This window comes from Squalius cephalus, assembly GCF_949319135.1.
Source record: "Squalius cephalus genome assembly, chromosome: 18".
NCBI classification, from domain to species: Eukaryota; Metazoa; Chordata; class Actinopteri; order Cypriniformes; family Leuciscidae; genus Squalius; species Squalius cephalus.
Genome location: NC_137139.1, coordinates 35,900,043 through 35,920,020, shown reverse-complemented (window position 1 = coordinate 35,920,020; position 19,978 = coordinate 35,900,043). Strand labels below are relative to the sequence as shown.

Genomic DNA, 19,978 nt, shown 5'->3' with positions numbered 1-19,978 from the left:
TTATTGAAAATACGTTATTCTTTGGTTACACCACATGACAAGTAATTGAAATGACACTTCTGGAAAATGATTTTCAAAAAGTTTTTCAAAACCATATTTCTTAGAATCTTTTGGTTTGGTCGCCATCCAAACACATTCCTGCATTCTCCACCAACTCATAACAATTTAACCTCTCCCTGTTTTCTTTCTTGACCAGCTAGAGTGTTTTCTCTGCGGTTTGGAAGACAGAAATCCGAACATGCCCGTGATTATTGCTGGCCCGTATCAAGCTATAAATTAATTTTGCTGTGAACTCTACTGTCCTTCACAAGAGATGCGAGCTGGAGGAAAATAAACACTGAATCACATCTCCTCTGTTTCAGTCCCTCTCTCTCTGTGGCAACCATAAAACAAGCTTGTTCCCTTTCGGTCAATAGGGAATATGTCGAACGTCGCATGACGAAACCGGAAACCTGGTCTCATCGCATCCGCTTGTCATAGAAAGTGTTAACAGCCGTATGAACTGACGCCGATATCTATGGAATTTTAAGGTAATCAGCTAACCTACCTATCTCACTTTGTTATTGGCGTTTTATTCTATTTAAATATCTAAACGTTAGTGTGAAGATTTTTTTTTTTTTTTACTTTTAAATATCGATCTTCACATGCGAGGGACATTGGTTATGATCATCTTTGCTCGCTCCTTTTAAGTTATCTTGAGTAAAACAGTAAAAAAATGCAAGAAGCACATACAAAAGACCTGAACCGGAAGCGATGCGTTCTGTTTTCCGGTTTCGTAATGCGACGTTCGACATATACCCTATTGGGATCTCGCTTGAGAGATCAATCCGCTTTGAGTTTAACTAAACGAGCCAATGCACACTGGCACTGGTTTTGCATCCGAAGCTCTGCCCCGTAGCGCGAGTATAAATACGGAAGGGGATGCATCGCATATTTGCCTTTTGCCTTTTTCTTTTTAAAGATGTCATTCCGCCCGTGTGTTTCTGGATGCGGTAGTCCTCTGGCTGATTGATCGTGTCTGGGTCTTAAGCATGCTGAGGCAGCATTCGAGGATGTGCATGTTCTCACTGTGGGAACATGACAATCTCTGTGTTGAGATTGAGGCTCAAATACATCTCTCAAGGTGGTGTTCCTTTGCCACATCTAGTTCTGCATCTGGTGGCCACCGGTCACTTCAGTCTACTTCGGCTAATTGCACTGGTGATATGAGGGATAGCAGTGAGGGCTTCCCCGATGAGACCACCTCCTCACTCCAGTTTCGCACCGCAACCATGGGGGCTTCCAAGGGAGCGTGCTGGCCTCTCCCGGGGGTACCAGTCCTTACCTTTGGGGCTCCACCCGATGACGCATGTCTATCGCTGCATCGGAGGCTGAGCTGGACTCTTCTGGGGATGAAGATTCGGCTGCGTTACCCCCTTCGGGAACCATAGCGTTGCACGGGTCAGACCCAGAGTTAGCCGCTATGCTTTCATGGGCCGCCGCTAGCGTTGAGCTCGAGTGGAACCCTCCACCGTGTCCTGAACCCTTAAGGCTGGATGATTGGTTTCTTGGGGCGGGTCGTGCTGGTACTCAGAGCGTGAGGATCTGGAGGTTACCAGATCATGGATGGGCACCTTTAACTGTCCAAAACCGGTCTGGTGCCCCCCCCCCCCTCAATACCCCTCGATGGTGGAGCAGTCAAGGGTTACGTGGAGATCTCCCCAGTGGAGCGAAATTCGGTACCTACCCCGAAGTGACAAAATAAAATAACTGTATCAAAATTTATAAGGAAAGACCAGTACTTTGTTTAGGCTTGGTTTGTAGGGAATTACAAACCTGAGCACATATATTCAAACGCACATAACTATAGAACCAATTCTTAATGCGCATGTGAACGCCATCAGCATTTCTCACAGGTTCGCGTTTAAAGTCTGTGTAGAGAGAATGGTGTCGTCTTAGCGACCCCTAATTTAATAACAAATGATCGTTGCGACGGAAGCAAATCAATCAAAACTAACTTTAGATGGAAAATAACTTAACTCTGCTATAAAGCCAAAACAATCTCTGTTACCTTAAATTATACGTTTATCTCTGTAAAGCTGCTTTGAAACAATCTACATTGTTAAAAGCGCTATATAAATGAAGATGACTTGACTTGACTTGGAGCGGTCGGTAGTGATGCAGTTGTCAAGTCACCTTCATTTATATAGCGCACATAGATTGTTTCAAAGCATCTTTACAATGATAGGAAATTAAAGTAACAGAAATTGTTTTGGCTTTACAGCAGCTCTAGAATAAAGTTATTGTCCAGCTTAAGTTAGTTTTGATTGATTCACTTCCGTTGCAAAGATCATTAGTCGTGTCTTAAGACTGCTAACACTTGGTGGGGTATTTTGCGTAATGCAGGAACTGCACACAACGACAGACATCGCTCTAAGGGCGACGAAAGTCACTGCACGCTCCCTGGGTCGGGCGATGTCTACTCTTGTAGTCCAAGAACTTTTACCGAAGCTGAAGCCTTTGCTTTCTTTCAGAGACCTAGAGACAGTTACTCATGCTAGTATTTTTTCACGTCTGGACTACTGTAACACTCACTATACGGGAGTTAGCCAGAAAGCCCTAGCCCGTCTACAGACAGTTCACAATGCAGCTGCGAGATTTCTGACAGCCACTCGAAAGCGTGATCATATTACTCCGATTTTATCTTCTCTCAGATGGCTGCCGGTCCATTTCCGGATCGAATTTTCGAAACATTTATTGTTTGTCTTTAAGTCTTTGAACGGGTTGGCACCAAAATACCTGGAGACATTAGTGAACTGGCACTCCTCAGTGAGGCCCCTGAGATCCTCTGATCAGTTTCTCTTAGTGGTTCCCAGATCCAGATTAAAGGGATAGTTCAGTTTGAAATTAAATTTTGGTATGTTTTAGCTTACCTCAAGGGCATCCAAGATGTAGGTATCTTTTTTTCCGAGGTAGTTTCAATTTTGATGTTTTTAGGTCAAACCGTTCTTGTCTGTCAGTCCTATAATGCAGGTCTGTGGTCACTGTCTCAAAGAGCATGCACAGAGTCCAAATTAAACAATTCCCCATCGTCCAAATTAAACAATTCCCCATCGTAAGTACACATTGATGGCCTTAGACTAGTGATGTGACATTTGAACCGAGGCGTCGGAGCGTGTGTCGAGAAAAAGTGGGCGTGCCAGATGAAGCTGCGATTCGTGGCTTGTGTAGTTAACGTGAAAATCACGTGACTAATGACAAACGAGGCCTCGGTTTGTGTAAATACGTCATCGGTTCTGTCTGAGTGTCGCTTCCGGATAAAAGGCGGTTCGAAACTTGCGCCACCTTGTGGGTGTTGATCAGGAGTAGTAGAAGCAGTTGTAGTAGTGTCAGAGAGTCAGAGAGTTAGATCATTGTCAACTTGTCATTGTCGTTATTGTGTCATATGTGAGGGCTGTATATTATTACATTATCAGGTTAGAATAGTTATATTATTATTATAGTAGGCCTAGCTACACTGCTCAAAAAAATTAAAGGAACACTTTGAAAACGCATCAGATCTCAATGGGGAAAAATATCATGCTGGATATCTATACTAATATGGACTGGGTATGTGTTATGAACGAAAGGATGCCACATCGTTTGATGGAAATGAAAATGATCAACCTACAGAGGATTGAATTCAAAGACACCCCGGAAATCTAAGTGAAAAAATGATGCAGCAGGCTGGTCAGTTTTGCTGAAATTTCATTGCAGCAACTCAAAATGGTACTCAGTAGTTTGTATGGCCCCCACGTGCTTGTATGCATGCCTGACAACGTCGGGACATGCTCCTAATGAGACGACGGATGGTGTCCTGGGGTATTTCCTCCCAGATCTGGACCAGCGCATCACTGAGCTCCTGGACAGTCTGAGGTGCAACCAGGTGATGTCAGATGGACCGAAACACAATGTCCCAGAGGTGTTCTATTGGATGTAGGTCAGGTGAGCGTGGTGGCCCTTCAATGGTATCATTCCTTCATCCTCCAGGAACTGCCTGCATGCTCTCGCCACATGAGGCCGGGCATTGTTGTGCACCAGGAGGAACCCAGGACCCACTGCACCAGCATAGGGTCTGACAATGGATCCAAGGATTTCATCCTGATACCTAATGGCAGTCAGGGTGCCATTGTCTAGCCTGCAGAGGTCTGTGCGTCCCTCCATGGATATGCCTCCCCAGACCATCACTGACCCACCACCAAACCGGTCATGCTGAACGATGTTACAGGCAGCATAACATTCTCCACGGCTTCTCCAGACCCTTTCCTGTCTGTCACGTGTTCAGGGTGAACCTGCTCTCATTTGTGAAAACCACAGGGCACCAGTGGCGGACCTGCCAATTCTGGTGTTCAATGGGAAATGCCAATCGAGCTCCCTGGTGCTGGGCAGTGAGCACAGGGCCCACTAGAGGACGTCGGGCCCTCAGGCCACCCTCATGAAGTCTGTTTCTGATTGTTTGGTCAGAGACATTCACACCAGTGGCCTGCTGGAGGTCATTTTGTAGGGCTCTGGCAGTGTTCATCATGTTCCTCCTCGCACAAAGGAGCAGATACCGGTCCTGCTGATGGGTTAAGGACCTTCTACGGCCCTGTCCAGCTCTCCTAGAGTAGCTGTCTGTCTTCCTGGAATCTCCTCCATGCTCTTGAGACTGTGCTGGGAGACACAGCAAACCTTCTGGCAATGGCACGTATTGATGAGCCATCCTGAAGGAGCTGGACTGCCTGCGCAACTTCTGTAGGGTCCAGGTATCGCCTCATGCTACCAGTAGTGACACTGACCCTAGCCAAATGCAAAACTGGTGAAAAACAGTCCGAAAAGATGAGTAGGGAAAACATGTCAGTGGCCTCCACCTGTAAAACCATTCCTGTTTTGGGGGTTGTCTCACTGTTGCCCATCTAGTGCACCTGCTGTTAATGTCATTAACACTAAAGCAGCTGAAACTGATTACCAACCCCCTCTGTTACTTAACTGACCAGATCAATATCCCAGGAGTTTAACTGACTTGATGCTATTCTCTGATTAAAAAGTGTTCCCTTTATTTTTTTGAGCAGTGTATATTATAGTCTTGTTATATTAATTAGTTAAGTTTATTTGGATTGCTCTGGATTTTTGCATCTGGACTGGACTGCTTTTTGATTTGGATTGCCCTTTTGGATTTGTTTGCTTTTTGTGACTCTTCCTTTTTCCTGGTAACGGAGCAGCAAGAAAGAGGGAATCCTCCCCTGTCTGGGCTCAACAGAAGCAGTATCCTCATTTATACCAGCTGGCACTGGCATTTTTATGTTCCCCCTGCTGCATCCTCTGTTCCTTGTGAAAGGATCTTTTCCAAGGCTAGAGACATTTTGTCCAAGAAGAGGAATCGTCTAAACCCCAACACACTTGAAATAATTCTGTTTCTCAATAAAAAATCTATTGTAATCCTTCCTTCCAGACTATTCTGTTGCAGTTTACTTTAATCTGTTATCTATAATCTGCTAAATGAATAAATGTACTTTATTACACTCACTCTAACATGCACTCAACACAGTGTCACTGTTGTTGTTCATACTGTCACTATCCAAACAATTTATGAATAATTAATTAACTGTGTGTGTGACTGCACAAGTAAATTCAGAGAGAGAAAGATACATATTTTATATTATACACAGTAATGGACAAATGATCATGTATTTTTATTATTGCAAATGAAAGGTTACAGACATCAACAGTGAGTACAAAATAAATAAATATTTTTATTTATAAAAATATTTTTTTTATAAAATATACATTTAAATATAAATATACAAATAAATATAAATATGTATTTGTATATTTACATTACAAATACATATTTTTATTTATAAAAGTATTTTTATAAAATATAAATTTTATATATATATATATATATATATATATATATAAAGGAAGGAGGGAGGGAGGAAGGAGGAAGGAAGGAAGGAAGGAAGGAAGGAGGGAAGGAGGGAAGGAGGGGAGGGAAGGAGGGGAGGGGAGGGGGGGAGGGGGGGAGGGGAGGGGGGGAGGGGGGGAGGGGGGGGAGCGACACTGGTTCAGAATGAATTCATTTGTCTGCTATTTCTTTTCACAGTAGCTAGGTGTCACTAGTGAGCAATGCTGAATGAAGCTTCGAGTAATGAACCTTTGGCTGAAGCAATGGCCTGCAAGGTCTCAGTGGTCCAGGAAGCCTCATTTTGCCATCGTGTTAACATTTTACAGGATATGAGCGCGTTTGAGAGGGGTGCGTGTGTGTGTGTGTGTGTGTGTGTGTGTGTGTGTGTGTGTGTGTATATGTGCTGCCTGTAACCCCTGAATCGCACACTCACACACACGGTTTCTCTCTGATGGCTCTAAAGTGGATCTTCACACTGCTGATGGTCCTGGTCATCTTTCAGGCTGTGTGTGTGGTGTTTTACTACATAACGTTACCCGACACACTCTCGTCCAGGTGAGCGCTTTTATCTCAATATTTCATTATAATTCAATAAACGCTATTTAAATGAATTCAAATCGGGCTCCGTGTTGCTGATTTTTAAGTAGGGGAGAGGCGGGACGATTGAAACGCGGGACGGATGAAACACTGAGATTTTCTTGAAAACCACTCACGTCATGTACGGCAAATTTCGTCAGCACGTACAGCACGCAATGCCTAACATACCCGCGAAAACATTTCTTCTTTACGTCGTGTCGTTTTGGAGTTAAAGCCGCAAAGCTGTTTTTGAATGCGGTGAGTGAATTCTTTCGTGCGGTACTTTTTTTTGACTGACAAGTTGGATTTATTGTTTCATGTGCCATTGTAATGATAATACGGCAGGTGTATTAGTACTGCAACACACCCTTAAGTGGGCAATATCAGAGTTTTTTAGTTTAAGAGCAAAAGAGGTTTAAATGACAGGATGCGCTGTCGGGACGGTTGAAACAGCGTTTCAACCGTCCCGACCGCGCGTCCTGCCCGTTAAACCTGGTCATAGCCTATACTGTTCATAGATTCATATACTGTTTCTAGACTTGTGTTTCTTTTAATGCAAATTAATTTTCAATTACGCAACACATGCTATCTCTGTAATAATCATCAATTGTCCAATCTTCAATATTCAATAAATTTCATTTATCGTCGTCTGGTTGACCTCGTTTTCTTCATAATAACAGGTTATTCAACTAGCAAACACTCAATATGACTGAAGGAAGAAATGTAAGAAAATTAATTGTAAACTGATTTGTCTGTCTTCGTCAAAATAGCCTGTTAGAAAGATTACAAAATGCGCATAGGCTTATCGCCTATTGTTTATTGGGCGACAGAACAAAAATGGTTAATATGAACCTTTAAATGAAAATAAATTACAAAATATGTTTGTAACAATATGTACATAACTTACTTGTCAGGTGTTGTTCACAAAAAAAAGCATTAGATGAATAGTTGCCATTTAAACTGTCATGTTTCATCTGTCCCACCCCTGTGTTTCAACCGTCCCGCCTGCGGGACGATTGAAACAAAGCACAACTCCCGTTCAAAGTCATATTTTACTTAAATCATTCTATATTTGTACCGAATAACACATGATACTAATAGAACACATATGTGAGTTGTTAATCACAAAAAAATAAAAAATCTATCTGTAACCTTATCTTAGAAAACGACATTTATCTGAAAAGTGTTTCAACTGTCCCGGCTCTCCCCTAGCCTATAACTATGGCTACTTGATGACACTAATACAATATAATATTGTGCATGCTGTCATGAAGTTGTTAAATTGTTTTCTGAGGAGTCTAAGAAACACACAAGTGTATTGTTATTTAATTGTCATTAGTTTAGATGGAAGCGTCATTATAATTTTAATTAGAATAGAAATGTTTTAGATTTGTTACGCATGAGAGTAGAGCTGGGGTGCGTTTCCCGAAAGCATCGTTGGCCAACTATGGTCGCAAGTTCCGTCGTTACCAATAGAGTTCAATGGACATTGCGATGAACTTGCGACCATAGTTGGCCAACGATGCTTTCGGGAAACGCACCCCTGTTCAGGACTGAATCAGAGATAAAGGTGTTTCACTAGGCTATATAGTGCTTCAAATAAATCCTTCAGTTTACTGCGGTGAAAATATTTGAACCATTTGCTGTTTTTCTGCACAAGTATCCACAAGTTTGGCAATGTGCAAATTAATGTATTCACAATACACAATACACATTGTTTCAGAACAGCTTTACAGAAAATCATGATGTTAAAATGTATATTACCTTAATATTTTCATGCATTTTACAGATTAGAGCTAACCAATAATATAGTTACATTTTGCGACGATATAAACAATCCCGCAGTTGAGATTTGCTATCGTACTTGAGTAGCCTGTATGCCGATGAAATTGAACATACTTTTTTATCTAACTTTATATAAAGACCTGGCAATAATATAATTACATTTTGCAATAAAAATGTGATTCTTGTATTAATTTAGTAGTAGTAATATACACAAATATATCAAATACGTTGTGTTTGTTTTAGTGTTCAGATGTAATGAAGTTGGCATGAAACGGAATCAACATTTCTATTGAGCAATCTTCTGATTTCACAGAAGATTTAAGGTTATAATTGCTTTCACTGGCATTTTCTAGCAGAAATTGTTAGCCTAGACTTTCTGTTGTGTGTCCTGCTCTTCAAAAACAAGAACTGCTCCACCCTTAAAATGACCCAAATAGAAACAAAAGGGGTCTGATGTCTTAGGAAATCCTGTAAAGTTTCCACTGAACCTACTCTATACAAATAACCGGTAATGAAGCATCAAGAACCCTTGATTACCAGCCAAGAGTCCGTTAAAGGCAAGAAAGATTTTTTGCTGAACAAGAACCTTTATTTTTAAGAGTAAGGAGGAACCCATAAGACAGAACTAGAATGAAGTAGATTGTGTGCAACAGGTTTATCAGCAGTTTTGATCATGTTGATAATTTAGAGACATTAGAAATAGTTAGAGCAAAAAAAAAAATTCTTTTTCTTTCAGAGATGCGATGACAGAGGCGCTTCAGAAGCTGCGCTGCGCAAATCTCAGACGCAAGTTTTCCATTATCAAACCGGCCAAAAGGTGCGTGAGAATGAAGATCAACCAGCGATCCTGATATTTCAAAGAACTGACCATTTAATTAAATGCCTTTGTTTCCCTCTCAGTATAAAACTCAAGAGCTTCACGCAGGAGCTGTCAGATTTCATGAGCTGCCCGTACAAATCAAACAAAACTGAGCGGGAGCTAAACAGGTGTGTCTTTATCATTTTTACATTCATGCTTATGCATTTGGCACGTCATCCAAAGGTGACTTTGCATTGCATTCAAGGTTTACATTTTTCTCAGATTGATGCATTTCTTGGGGATCGTACTGATGATCTTGGTGCAATAATCTGCTATTTGAGCTACAGGAACCACTTGTACATGTTCAGTTCCACATTCCTTTAGTGTCTTTCTCATAGTGTCTTTATATGTCCATGAGAAGTGAAGTTGTTGAGCAACACCAGTGCAAATATATATAAGTCCCCTTGTTATGTGAAACCTCAGCGATTAAAAGAAATCGCCTCATGAAACATTTGGTATTTTAGAATAGCAGAGTTTGATCCTGTGTACAGACAGAATTCTCAGGAACTCCCAAATATGGTTTGTTCTGAAGACTGTGTTTCCATCTACCTGTTTTTATGCAAATTTTTGAAAACGATTGGAAATGCCAAGATGTGCATCAATTCTACAAATGTGCATAAAAAATCTATATTCACGCAATTGAGGCGGATAATTTATTTATCTGATAAACTGTGATTGAAACACATTTTCAGAATAAATCCTTTGATATGCCTTAGGAGAGGCTGTGATTGGATAACTGGACTAACCAGTGGACCAATGGCATCGCAGCATCTCAAATGTTGGTTTGGTGGTTCTGAAACGCTGGAGTCGAAGTGTGTCATCAGAATGATTTGGTTTAATTCCCTCCAGAAGCATCTCACACGATTTCGTTCCCAAACACCAGAATCCGAATGCAAGAGAACATGACAGCGTTTATTGTGTGTCGTCTGATGCTCTGAGACTCAACTCAATTATGATGGAGGGAAAAAGAGCCCGATTGCAGCAACTATATTATTACTGATATTTTGTGCCAATTTCCCCGGAAGTGACGACATTTTTCTCTTGAACACATGGGATGGAAACGCTGCTCCAAAGCCACACCTCCTTCAAAAAACAAGAGTGCACACAGCCAGAGCAGATTCTGCAAAGAGATGTGAGAGACAGCATTAAATTACTTCATGTCTCAAAGCACATAACAAAACCAATAATAATTAACGTAAACAACTTACAGAGCTTGGACTTGTACCACCTAACTGCTGCAGATTCATTTCTGCGTTGATAGTATTGACATAGAAACGCATTGTAATGAGGTTTAAAGTTCAGGAAAGAAGGAGGTGGAAAACGGCGAACATTCAACGAAACTTTAATGTCAAAATTAACAAACACAAAATGAAAGTAAAGACTATAGGTTGTATAAGACAGGCAGGTAGCAGAGATATGACTTTGAAGATGAACAACAGTCTTATCTGAATATCAGGATAGTGGAGAGGTTGGAGAACACAAGGGAACACAGCAGGAGAACAGGAATCCACTGGAGATTTTAGCGATAGGAGGTAAGGTAAATAGTGCGAGTCCTTTTCCAAATTGGAGACCAGACAATGAAGGAGAGGAATGTGTGTGTATATATAGGGAGGATAATGAGTGTAGAGACGAGGAACAGGTGTGGCTGGTTAGAATTCTGGAGACTGAGATCTTTGAATGGGCGTGGTGGTGGAGCCTTGGTGGAGCATGGTGAAACCGTGACTGAACCCCCCCTCCACGGCCCGCTCCTGAGGGCCGAGGACCCCAACGCCACGGTGGCCGACCCCGGCCACGTGGAGCTGGACATTGTGGATGAGAGGCGTGGAATTCTGTGAAGAGATTTGGATCCAAGATGTCCTCCCTGGGGACCCATGACCTCTCCTCTGGACCATACCCCTCCCAGTCAACAAGGTATTCCAAACAGCCACCACGACGCCAGGAGTCCAGTATCTCCTTCACAGCATATACTGTCCCATCCTCCCGTACAAAAGGCAGAGGGGGTTCGTCACTGGGACCAGGCACTGTGGAGAGAGGAGAAACAGAAGTATGGTATGGTTTCAGGAGTGATACGTGAATGGTAGGATGAATTCTATAGTGAGTAGGAAGATACAATTCACATGTGACTGTCTTGATTTGCCATGCCATGGGGAAGGGACCAATGTATTTGGGACTCAGCTTTCAGCTTGGCAGGCACAGTCTGATGTCGCGGGTGGAGAGGCACACTTTCTGCCTGGGCTGGTAGGTGGGAGTGGCGGTTCTCTGGGCATCAGTATGGCTCTTCTGGCGACACACTGCCCGCTGAGGGTGTCGATGAACTGCTTCCCAGACCCACTAGCTCTCCTGGAACAAATAAGTAGCAGATGGAACTTCAGAAGGTTCCCCAGACCAGGGGAACAATGTGTGTTGGAAGCCGAGTACACACTGGAAGGGTGTAAGACCAGTAGCTAGATGACTCAGGGAAGTTTGTGCGTACTCGGCCCAGGTGAGGAAGTGGTTCCAGGAGTTCAGGTGGACATGGCAGAAGGTACGTAGGAAACATCCTATCTCCTGTATCTTGCATTCCGTCTGCCCGTCATTCTGGGGCTGATAACCAGAGGAGAGACTCACAGTCACACCTAGGAGATTGAAAAAGGTCTTCCAGACTCTGAACACAAACCTCTGTCAGACGCAATGTCTTCGGGTAGACTGAAGTTTCGGAAGACATGGTTAAATAACATCTCGGCTGTCTCCATGGCAGTTGGTAGTCCCCTTAGTGGGATCAGGTGACAGGCCTTGGAAAACTGATTCACTACAACCAGAACACAGGTATATCCATCCGAGGGTGGTAAGTCCATGATAAAGTCTACTCCTAGGTGTGATCATGGACGGTGTGGAATGGGCAGAGATAGCATCTTACCAGATTGGAGGTGACTTGGGGTCTTAGACATGGCACACTCCACTCAGTCCTGGATGTACCCTCTCACATCCCTTGCCATGTTAGGCCACCAGAAGTGGTCTCGTAGCAGCGAGAGGGTTTGACTGGTCCCAGGGTGACCAGTGCCCAGTGAAGAGTGTGCAGACTAAATCAGAGGGACACGTTGGGTGCGTGGAACGTAAGTGTGATCTAGTGGACACCCCGGCAGAGTGGGTTCAGAGGCATTGGTTCGCGAGTTCCTCGTCCAGGGACCACTGGATGGAGCTCACAAATAGATTGGAAGGGAGGATGGATTCTGAATGTTAAGGGGTCTCTTTGGGAGCATGGAGACGGGAGAGAGCATCTGCTTTTATGTTCTTGGTCCCTGGCTGATAGGTGATGGAGAACTGGAATCAGGTGAAGAAAAGGGCCCACCTGGCCTGTCTGGGGTTTAACCTTTTAGCTTCTCAAAGATATTCCAGATTGCGGTGATCGGTAAGGATGGTGAAAGGTTGGTGGGCCCCTTCCAACCAATGCCTCCATTCCTCAAGAGTGAGCTTGATGGCCAGTAGTTCTCGAATCCCAATATCGTAATTTTGTTCTGCCGGGGTGAGTTTCCTGGAGAAAAGGGTTCCTGGAGTTGAGGTGGCTGCCCCTGCTCCTGGGATAGAGCCGCTCCTACTCCAGAGGTGAAGGCGTCGACTTCCACGATGAAAGGGTGATTGGGATCAGGATGGACTAGGAGCTGCGCAGATGTAAATGCTTACTGGAAGGGTATTCATGGCTTTGGTGGCTTCTGAATTCCAGGAGAGAGATTTGGGCCTGCCTTTGAGGAGACTAGTGAGTGGAGAAGTTATGGAACTATATTGATGAAGCGTCTGTAAAAGTTTGAAAATCCCAGAAATCGCTGAAGTTCCTTTATGGTAGTGGGAGTTGGCCAGGACCGGACTGCTTCCACCTTCCTCTCGTCCATCTGGATCCCTTCTTGGCTGATATTATAACCAAGGAATTGGATGGATGGCTGGTGGAAAGTACATTTCTTTGCCTTGAGGTATAGCTGGTGTTCGCGGAGCTTGAGTAGGACCTCCGATACGTGGTAAGGATGTACCCGGAACACCTCTTTCATTAAAGGCTGTCTTCCACTCGTCCCCCTCACGAATTCTTACGAGGTTGTATGCGCTCCGGTTTGTGAAGATGTTGACTCCGCGAAGTTGTTCCAAAGCTGCAGAGACGAGAGCAAGGGGGTGACCAAACTTAATGGTTATTTTGTTGAGTGCCCGGTAATCCGCGTCCTTGTCACGAAAAAGAAGCTTGAAGCAGCAGAGGAGGTAGATGGATGGATGTAACCTTGCTGTAGAGCCTCCTCTATATACTCCTCCATAGCCTTCTGTTCGGGTATGGACAGAGGATATACTTTGCCTCAGGGCACTGGCTCACCTGGAAGGATGTTAATGGCACAGACTCATGGTCGATGTGGTGGTAATTGGGAGGTTCATTTCAGGCAAAATACGTTACTGAAGGGGGTGTAGCAGACAGGGATGTCAACAGTTTGCTTCTCGACAGGGCTTAGTCGAGGGAAACATCTTGGGAAGTATCCCCTGCCCCACTTCAGGACTTCACCGTTTGACAAGGAGAGGATGGGGTTGTGTGAAACGAGCCAAGGACGCCGTAGGATAATCCGAGCAGTGGAATTCTCCAGAACCAGCAGGCAGATGTTCTCTATGTAAAGTTGGCCAACTTGGAGCTGAAGGGGTCCCACACAGTCTCGTACTTGGCCAGGTGAGCGCTTTGCCAGGTACCGATTTTACTTGGTAAGGGATGGTATTGGGCCTTTTCTTGAGCTATAGCTGATGGCAGAGGTCTCCTGAGAAGAGATCCAGTTGCCAGCTGACCCAGAGTCGAGGAGGGTGGTAACTGGAATAGAGGTTCCGGCAGCAGTTAATGTCACAATGGTAGTAAGTGGCGTGAAACTAACATTAGATGAAGAGAGATAACTCACCAGAGGACGGGACATGCCTGAATAACATGTCCACCAGAACCAAAATACAGCTATAGTCTCTTGGTCAGCTGATGGCTGGGTTCTGGAGTGCTGGGATACACTGGCTGGAGATGATAATAGGAGGACTGCTGGCATGTTCGGTCTTCCATACAACCCCTCACACGATTTCCAACACGGATGGATAGTTGAATGAAGCGCTCAAGCCCGGTGGTGTCGTCATAAGCGGAGAGATGCAGCCGCAGTGCAGGATCCAGACCCTGACGATAAGTGGTGATAAGGGAACGTTCGTTCCAACCACTTTCAGCAGCGAGAGTACGAAATTTCAAAGCATAATCTTGAATAGAATTTTCAGGATTCAGGACTGTCGGATTTATGATGTATCGGTCTGGTCTTCTGTAACGGATACCAGACTCGGAAAGGTAAGGTATGTAGCGCAGGTTATGAGTCCTTTTCCACAATGGAGACCAGACAATGAAGGAGAGGAATGATTGTGTATATATAGGGAGTGTAGATAATGAGTGTAGAGATGAGGAAAAGGTGTGGCTGGTTAGAATTATGGAGACTGTGATCTTTGAATGGATGTGGTGGTGGAGCATTCAGGCAGTTAAACACCATTTGCAAATCTCATGCACTCTTTTGCAAAACTCTAAACATATTCTCACTCACTAAAATACATTTTGCACAGTAATGCTTTTATGTTTCAAAATGCTAAACACAGGCAGGCAAAAGTTATGCACAACTAAAACACAGTTGTCATCGTTTATACACTGTTATTAATTGTTCACGGTTGTTTCTAATGATGTCATCAAACCAACAACATAAAATATAAGCCAGCTCAGAGTGCACATGTGACACAGGTCCACTGAATGTTGATACCAGCAACGTGAGAGGCAGAGGAGGAAGAGGATGAGGACGAGAAAGAGCAAGGTGTGGAGAGTGTTGTCAATGCCGGATCCGGCTCACCAGAGGGTTTTACCTCTTTCTTAGCTTTCTAAAAAACATGTCATTATTGTTCAGATATCCCATTTTTAAAGAGACAAGCTGTTAAAACTGCTCAAACAATAAATCTATGAAAACTGAAGTGGGTCATTAACAAAGATGACGCTGATAAAGCTGCTCATGTAATATGAATCCTCATTAACTCTCTTCTCTCTCTCTCTCTCTCTCTCTCTCTCTCTCTCTCTCTCTGTCTGTCTGTGTGTGTGTGTGTGTGTGTGTGTGTGTGTGTGTGTGTGTGTGTGTGTGTGTGTGTGTGTTTGTGTGTTTATGACAGAATCAGGCTTCAGTTTTGTTGTAACGCCACAGGATCATTCATTCTCACCAAAAGCAACACAGCCATCAATCAATCCATCCAATATGAAACAAGCACAACAAAAACATACAAAATGAATGCAGCACTCCACAGTATGCTACCTGAGGTGTGAGTGTGTGTTATCTCAGTGTATTTGTGTGAGTGTGTGAATGTGACTGTGAGTGTGCGAGTGTATGTGTGTGTGTATGCATGACAAAATGTTCCCACAAAGTTGGAAACATCTGAAATTCTTGTCCTCGTGGGGGCGTTTTTTGGTCCCCATGAAGAAAACAATTTATAAATCATTCTAAGTGATGTTTTCTGAAAATGTAAATGAAAATGTTTTCTGTGATGGGTAGGTTTAGGGATAGGGTTAGTGTAAAGGGAGAGAATATGCAGTATGTGCAGGAAAAGTCCCCATATAACATGAAAACCCAATGTGTGTGTGCATGCGTTTGCACGTGCATGCACTTCTGTGTGCGTCTGAGCGTGCGTGTGCACATTTGTGTGTGCATGTTCGTGTGTGTGTGTGTGTGTATACGTCTGTACGTGTATGTGCGTGTGCGTGTGTGTGTGTGTGTGTGTGTGTGCAGGACTTCCCCTGGTCCGGTCGGCGTCTGGGTCGGTGTGCTGTGATCGGCAGCGGTGGGATTTTGAAAAACAGCAGCTGTGGACATGAGATTGACAACGCAGACTTCGTCATACGGTAAACGCATCCCATCATTCCTTGCTCCCACACTGACCACAACACATCCATCAGTATTCATCCATCCTTCCTGTTAATATGATGTTTTCTCTCTCTTTCAGGTTTAATTTGGCAACAGTTAATGACAGTGATGTTGGACTGAAGACGGACCTGATAACCATCAACCCCAGTCAGCTTCAGTCAGTGTTCACTCACACACACACACACACACATACACACACACACACACAAATCAAAAACACATCTTTAATTAAAATATATATAATATTAAACAAGATTATTAAATGCTATAAACATATTGTTTATTTTTTACTTGTCCATTAATGTCAGCATATAAAACCTTGTTGTAAATTGATAGGAAATAAATAAATCGAAAAAACTGACGTAACCCTCATCCCCCAGTGGAGAGAACGGAGACATTATGTTGACTGACAAATGGGGACTAACTTTGGAGCCCCCAATAACTTCTGAGTTTTATGAAAACGGCCAATGGAATTGGCGGGTGAAATTTGCATGCCAAACACTCCACCATACATACGGGTGTATAAGATGGCGGCCCACATCCACTCATTTAGGATTTTGCTGAGGAGCCAAGACGTGGTCCCGGCCATTCAGCGGGGTGCTTCAGGATTGTTCAGGATGGGGCAGAGCAGAATCAGCCCATGGAAAAACACAGGTTTACTGACAGGGAAACCCTACCATGGAGAATACACGTATGGGATTACCAATTTGCGTAGGCCCCGGGGCCAGCTGTGTGGCAACGCATCCGATATATGCAACCGTCGCCACGTTGTCCGTCTGTCCGTCAAAGAAACAGTCTGTGTCGAGGTAGAATTGTCCTTCTGGGCGATTGCTGTGAACCAATCTTGGAGACAAACGCACATGAGAATGTGTTTCGGCATTACCATCTTGAACGGGAGCTTGTGAAGGGTCCGGTTCAAGACCAGCAGATTCAAGATTGGCCGTAACCCATTGCCTATCTTGGGTACGATGAAGTAAGGGCTGTAAAATCCCAACCTCATCTCGGCTGGAGGGACAGCGCAGCACGTCCTCGAACCACAACCTCTTGGCAAATGTGGAAGGCGCGGCTAGAAGTGAGGAAACATAGTGTCGCAAACTGCTAGACCGCACCTGATATGGCCCAGAGAATAAGCTCTTTTTTGAGATCCCACATCTCTGTAAGGTTTGGCCAGAGATGGCTCATTGACCACCAAGGTGGACAATGTCTGGCCGAGGGCTCACACCGTGACTTTCGTCAGCCGGAGGGCAAGGTCAGTTGCCGTGTGCAGTTCCTGCATCAACCCTGGCTCAGAACTACCCTCTTGCAGCTCTTTGAGAGCTTTTGCCTGATGGACCTGAAGGATGGCAATGGCATGCAAGGTGGAGGCCGCCTGTCCAGCGGCATTGCAAGCTTTAGCAGCCAGAGTTGACGATCCTGCTAGGTGGCAGCACTTAGTGGGCACAAGTGCATAGCAATTGCACACTCTACCTGTGGAATATCCATGGACCCCTTGGAGTACATGTTGACTCTACATCCGACTCAGCATAAGCGACCACGCACGAAGGGGAAGCTCAGCATCATCTTCCTCTGTAGAGGACAATAGCCCTCTCTCCAATTCAGCTATCTGATCTTCACCCGGAGCACCAAATGACACACTGGGTCCCCCAAGAGAAGGTCCCATCACCTGGCAACTCGACAGCACACAATACTGCAGAGGAGGGGGAGTCCCAGTGGAAGCGCTCCCACTCCCAAAGTGTTATCAGACCAGAGGCTGATAACTATGAGAAGTGGCGGCGGGATGGGTAACAGCAGAGTGGACTCGTTCCTTCACAAGGAGGCTAAGTCTCGACCGCAATGTCGACATGGTCATATTCTCGCAATGAGGACATGAACCAATCACGAATGCCGTCTCAGCATGCTCTCGGCCCAGGCATGTGAGACTATTATTGTGGCCGTCAGATGAAGACAGGAAACGACTGCAACCAGAAAAACAAAGATGGAAAGGACAGCAAGTGTCTTTTACTTGCTGTCCAATTTGCTCTTTCAGGGAAAAGCTGCTCTTTTTGACTGAAGCGCCCTGGGGAGAATCGCTGCACTTATCCGTGCACTACAAACACGCTGGCGAAACACCGCTGAATGCATCCTCTTCACCAGTCCAGAGAGATCCCCAGACTTAAACTATTTTTCGAGATGATTGGAAATATAGATCACTGCTGCAACCAAACGTCTCCAAAGCAAATTTCTGAATGAATGGATGCGAGCCGCCATCTCGCATAACTGTATGTACGGGGGAGGGGCTTGGCATGAATTTCCACTGGACAATTCCATTGGCCATTTTTATAAAACTCAGAGGAGATTGGGCAACCCAAGTGAGACCCCATTTGTCAGTCAACATAACGTAGTAATGACAGCTGGGGAACAGAGGCGTCTTTTCCCTGGCATACACATATATGATCATCTAGTGTTCTGTCAGTAGCATTTATTAAAAACTGTGTTTCTGTAGATACAAAAACCTGGAGAAGAATCCGGATCCATTGGTGGAGCGGGTCAGTGTGTACGGAAACGCCTCCCTCATTATTCCTGCCTTCGCCTACACGTTCTGCACATCACCGTCAATCAAAACACTCAAAGTCCTCCAGCCAATCAGACCTCAGCAGCCGGTGGCGTTCTTCAGCCCCTCTTACCTGCAGACACTGGACCGTTTCTGGAAGGGGCGTGGCCTACAGGAGGTGCGCCTCTCCACGGGATTCCTTTTAATCAGCACTGCACTGGAACTGTGTGAGAATGTTCACATTTATGGATTCTGGCCGTTCGACAGCGACCTGCAGGAGCGTCCGATTCCATACCATTATTATGACCTGAATCGCCCGCACCCCTACATACACAAGATGCCGGAAGAGTTTGTGTGGCTACTGCAGCTCCACAGCCAGGGGGCGCTGACACTGCACCTGCAGCCCTGCTCCTCACCAGGGGCGGATCGAGAAAATCATTATAGGGTGGCATGAGGACTGTGAGGGGTGGCAACACCAAAACAAATAAGCTTTCAATCATCTATACTACTTAGCCTATATTTACACTACATCTATACCATCTGCGAATGCTTGACAAGTCATGAGGATGAGTTTGTGGACTCACTAATAAATTAACATTGTAAATTACTATAAATTCCATTTGAGGTGTAACATAAATCTTACATAATAAAATGTTGGTAATACCTATGTAACTGTCATTTATTTATTTGCCAAACAACACTGTAATGTTCTTTAAATTTGTGCCAGTTGGGTAAACGGATCCACAACAGCTTTGCGTACATCGTTGGAGTGGCGAAATGGTTCCTGATGTCGTTGATATAGTAAAGCTTAATTATGCAATTATACTATCGCATTTCCAAGAGCACCTTGTCTGGGGCAAACTCCCTGTTAAGTCCTGTGGCCAGTTTGGTGTAGTGGTGGTACCATCTAAAGCCCATTCTGCTTCTAGAAAAGTATTGGTTGGTCGTGTAGTCACCCCTCTTTGGGGTGATGGTTGGATACCTCTTAAGTTAGTCAATCCCAGTGACAGACCTGTAACACTGAGGTGGAACACCAAAGTGCCTGATATCTACCCTTGTATTGCGATGTGTGTGAAAAAGAGACTGAGCTTGCCCCAAAGTCCAGTGCTCAGCAGTTGACGGCTATGGCGGATAAGCCTGACTGGCTAATCAGCAGGCTCCAACAGTGTGGGCTATAGGCTGTTGACTTAGAAGCATGTGAGGTTTCTGAATTCTGGAAGGCGAAGTTGCGTGACCTGATCCTTGAGTATGAGGATATTTTTTCTAGACATTCTCTTGACTGTGGTGAAGTCAAGGACTTTGTGCACAGAATTCATGTGGTTGATGAGAGGCCATGTCACTTACCATGCAGACGAGTCCCCCCTTCACAGTACCAGAAGTTACATGTAGCTTTGAATGAGATGGAGGAGAGG

The 19,978-nt window shown here is 44.4% G+C and overlaps 1 protein-coding gene across 1 annotated transcript; it reads left to right on the top strand.

Moving 5' to 3' along the window:
• The first annotated feature begins 6,259 nt into the window (after positions 1-6,259).
• Positions 6,260-19,232, top strand: LOC307145294 (alpha-2,8-sialyltransferase 8E-like). The gene is made up of 7 exons (XM_079848321.1): positions 6,260-6,460; positions 9,003-9,083; positions 9,167-9,253; positions 15,291-15,435; positions 15,902-16,014; positions 16,116-16,193; positions 18,519-19,232. The coding sequence occupies exons 1-7, from the start codon at positions 6,357-6,359 to the stop codon at positions 19,018-19,020; spliced, it is 1,110 nt and encodes a 369-aa protein (XP_079704447.1). The 5' UTR covers positions 6,260-6,356; the 3' UTR covers positions 19,021-19,232.
• Positions 19,233-19,978: the final 746 nt, after the last annotated feature.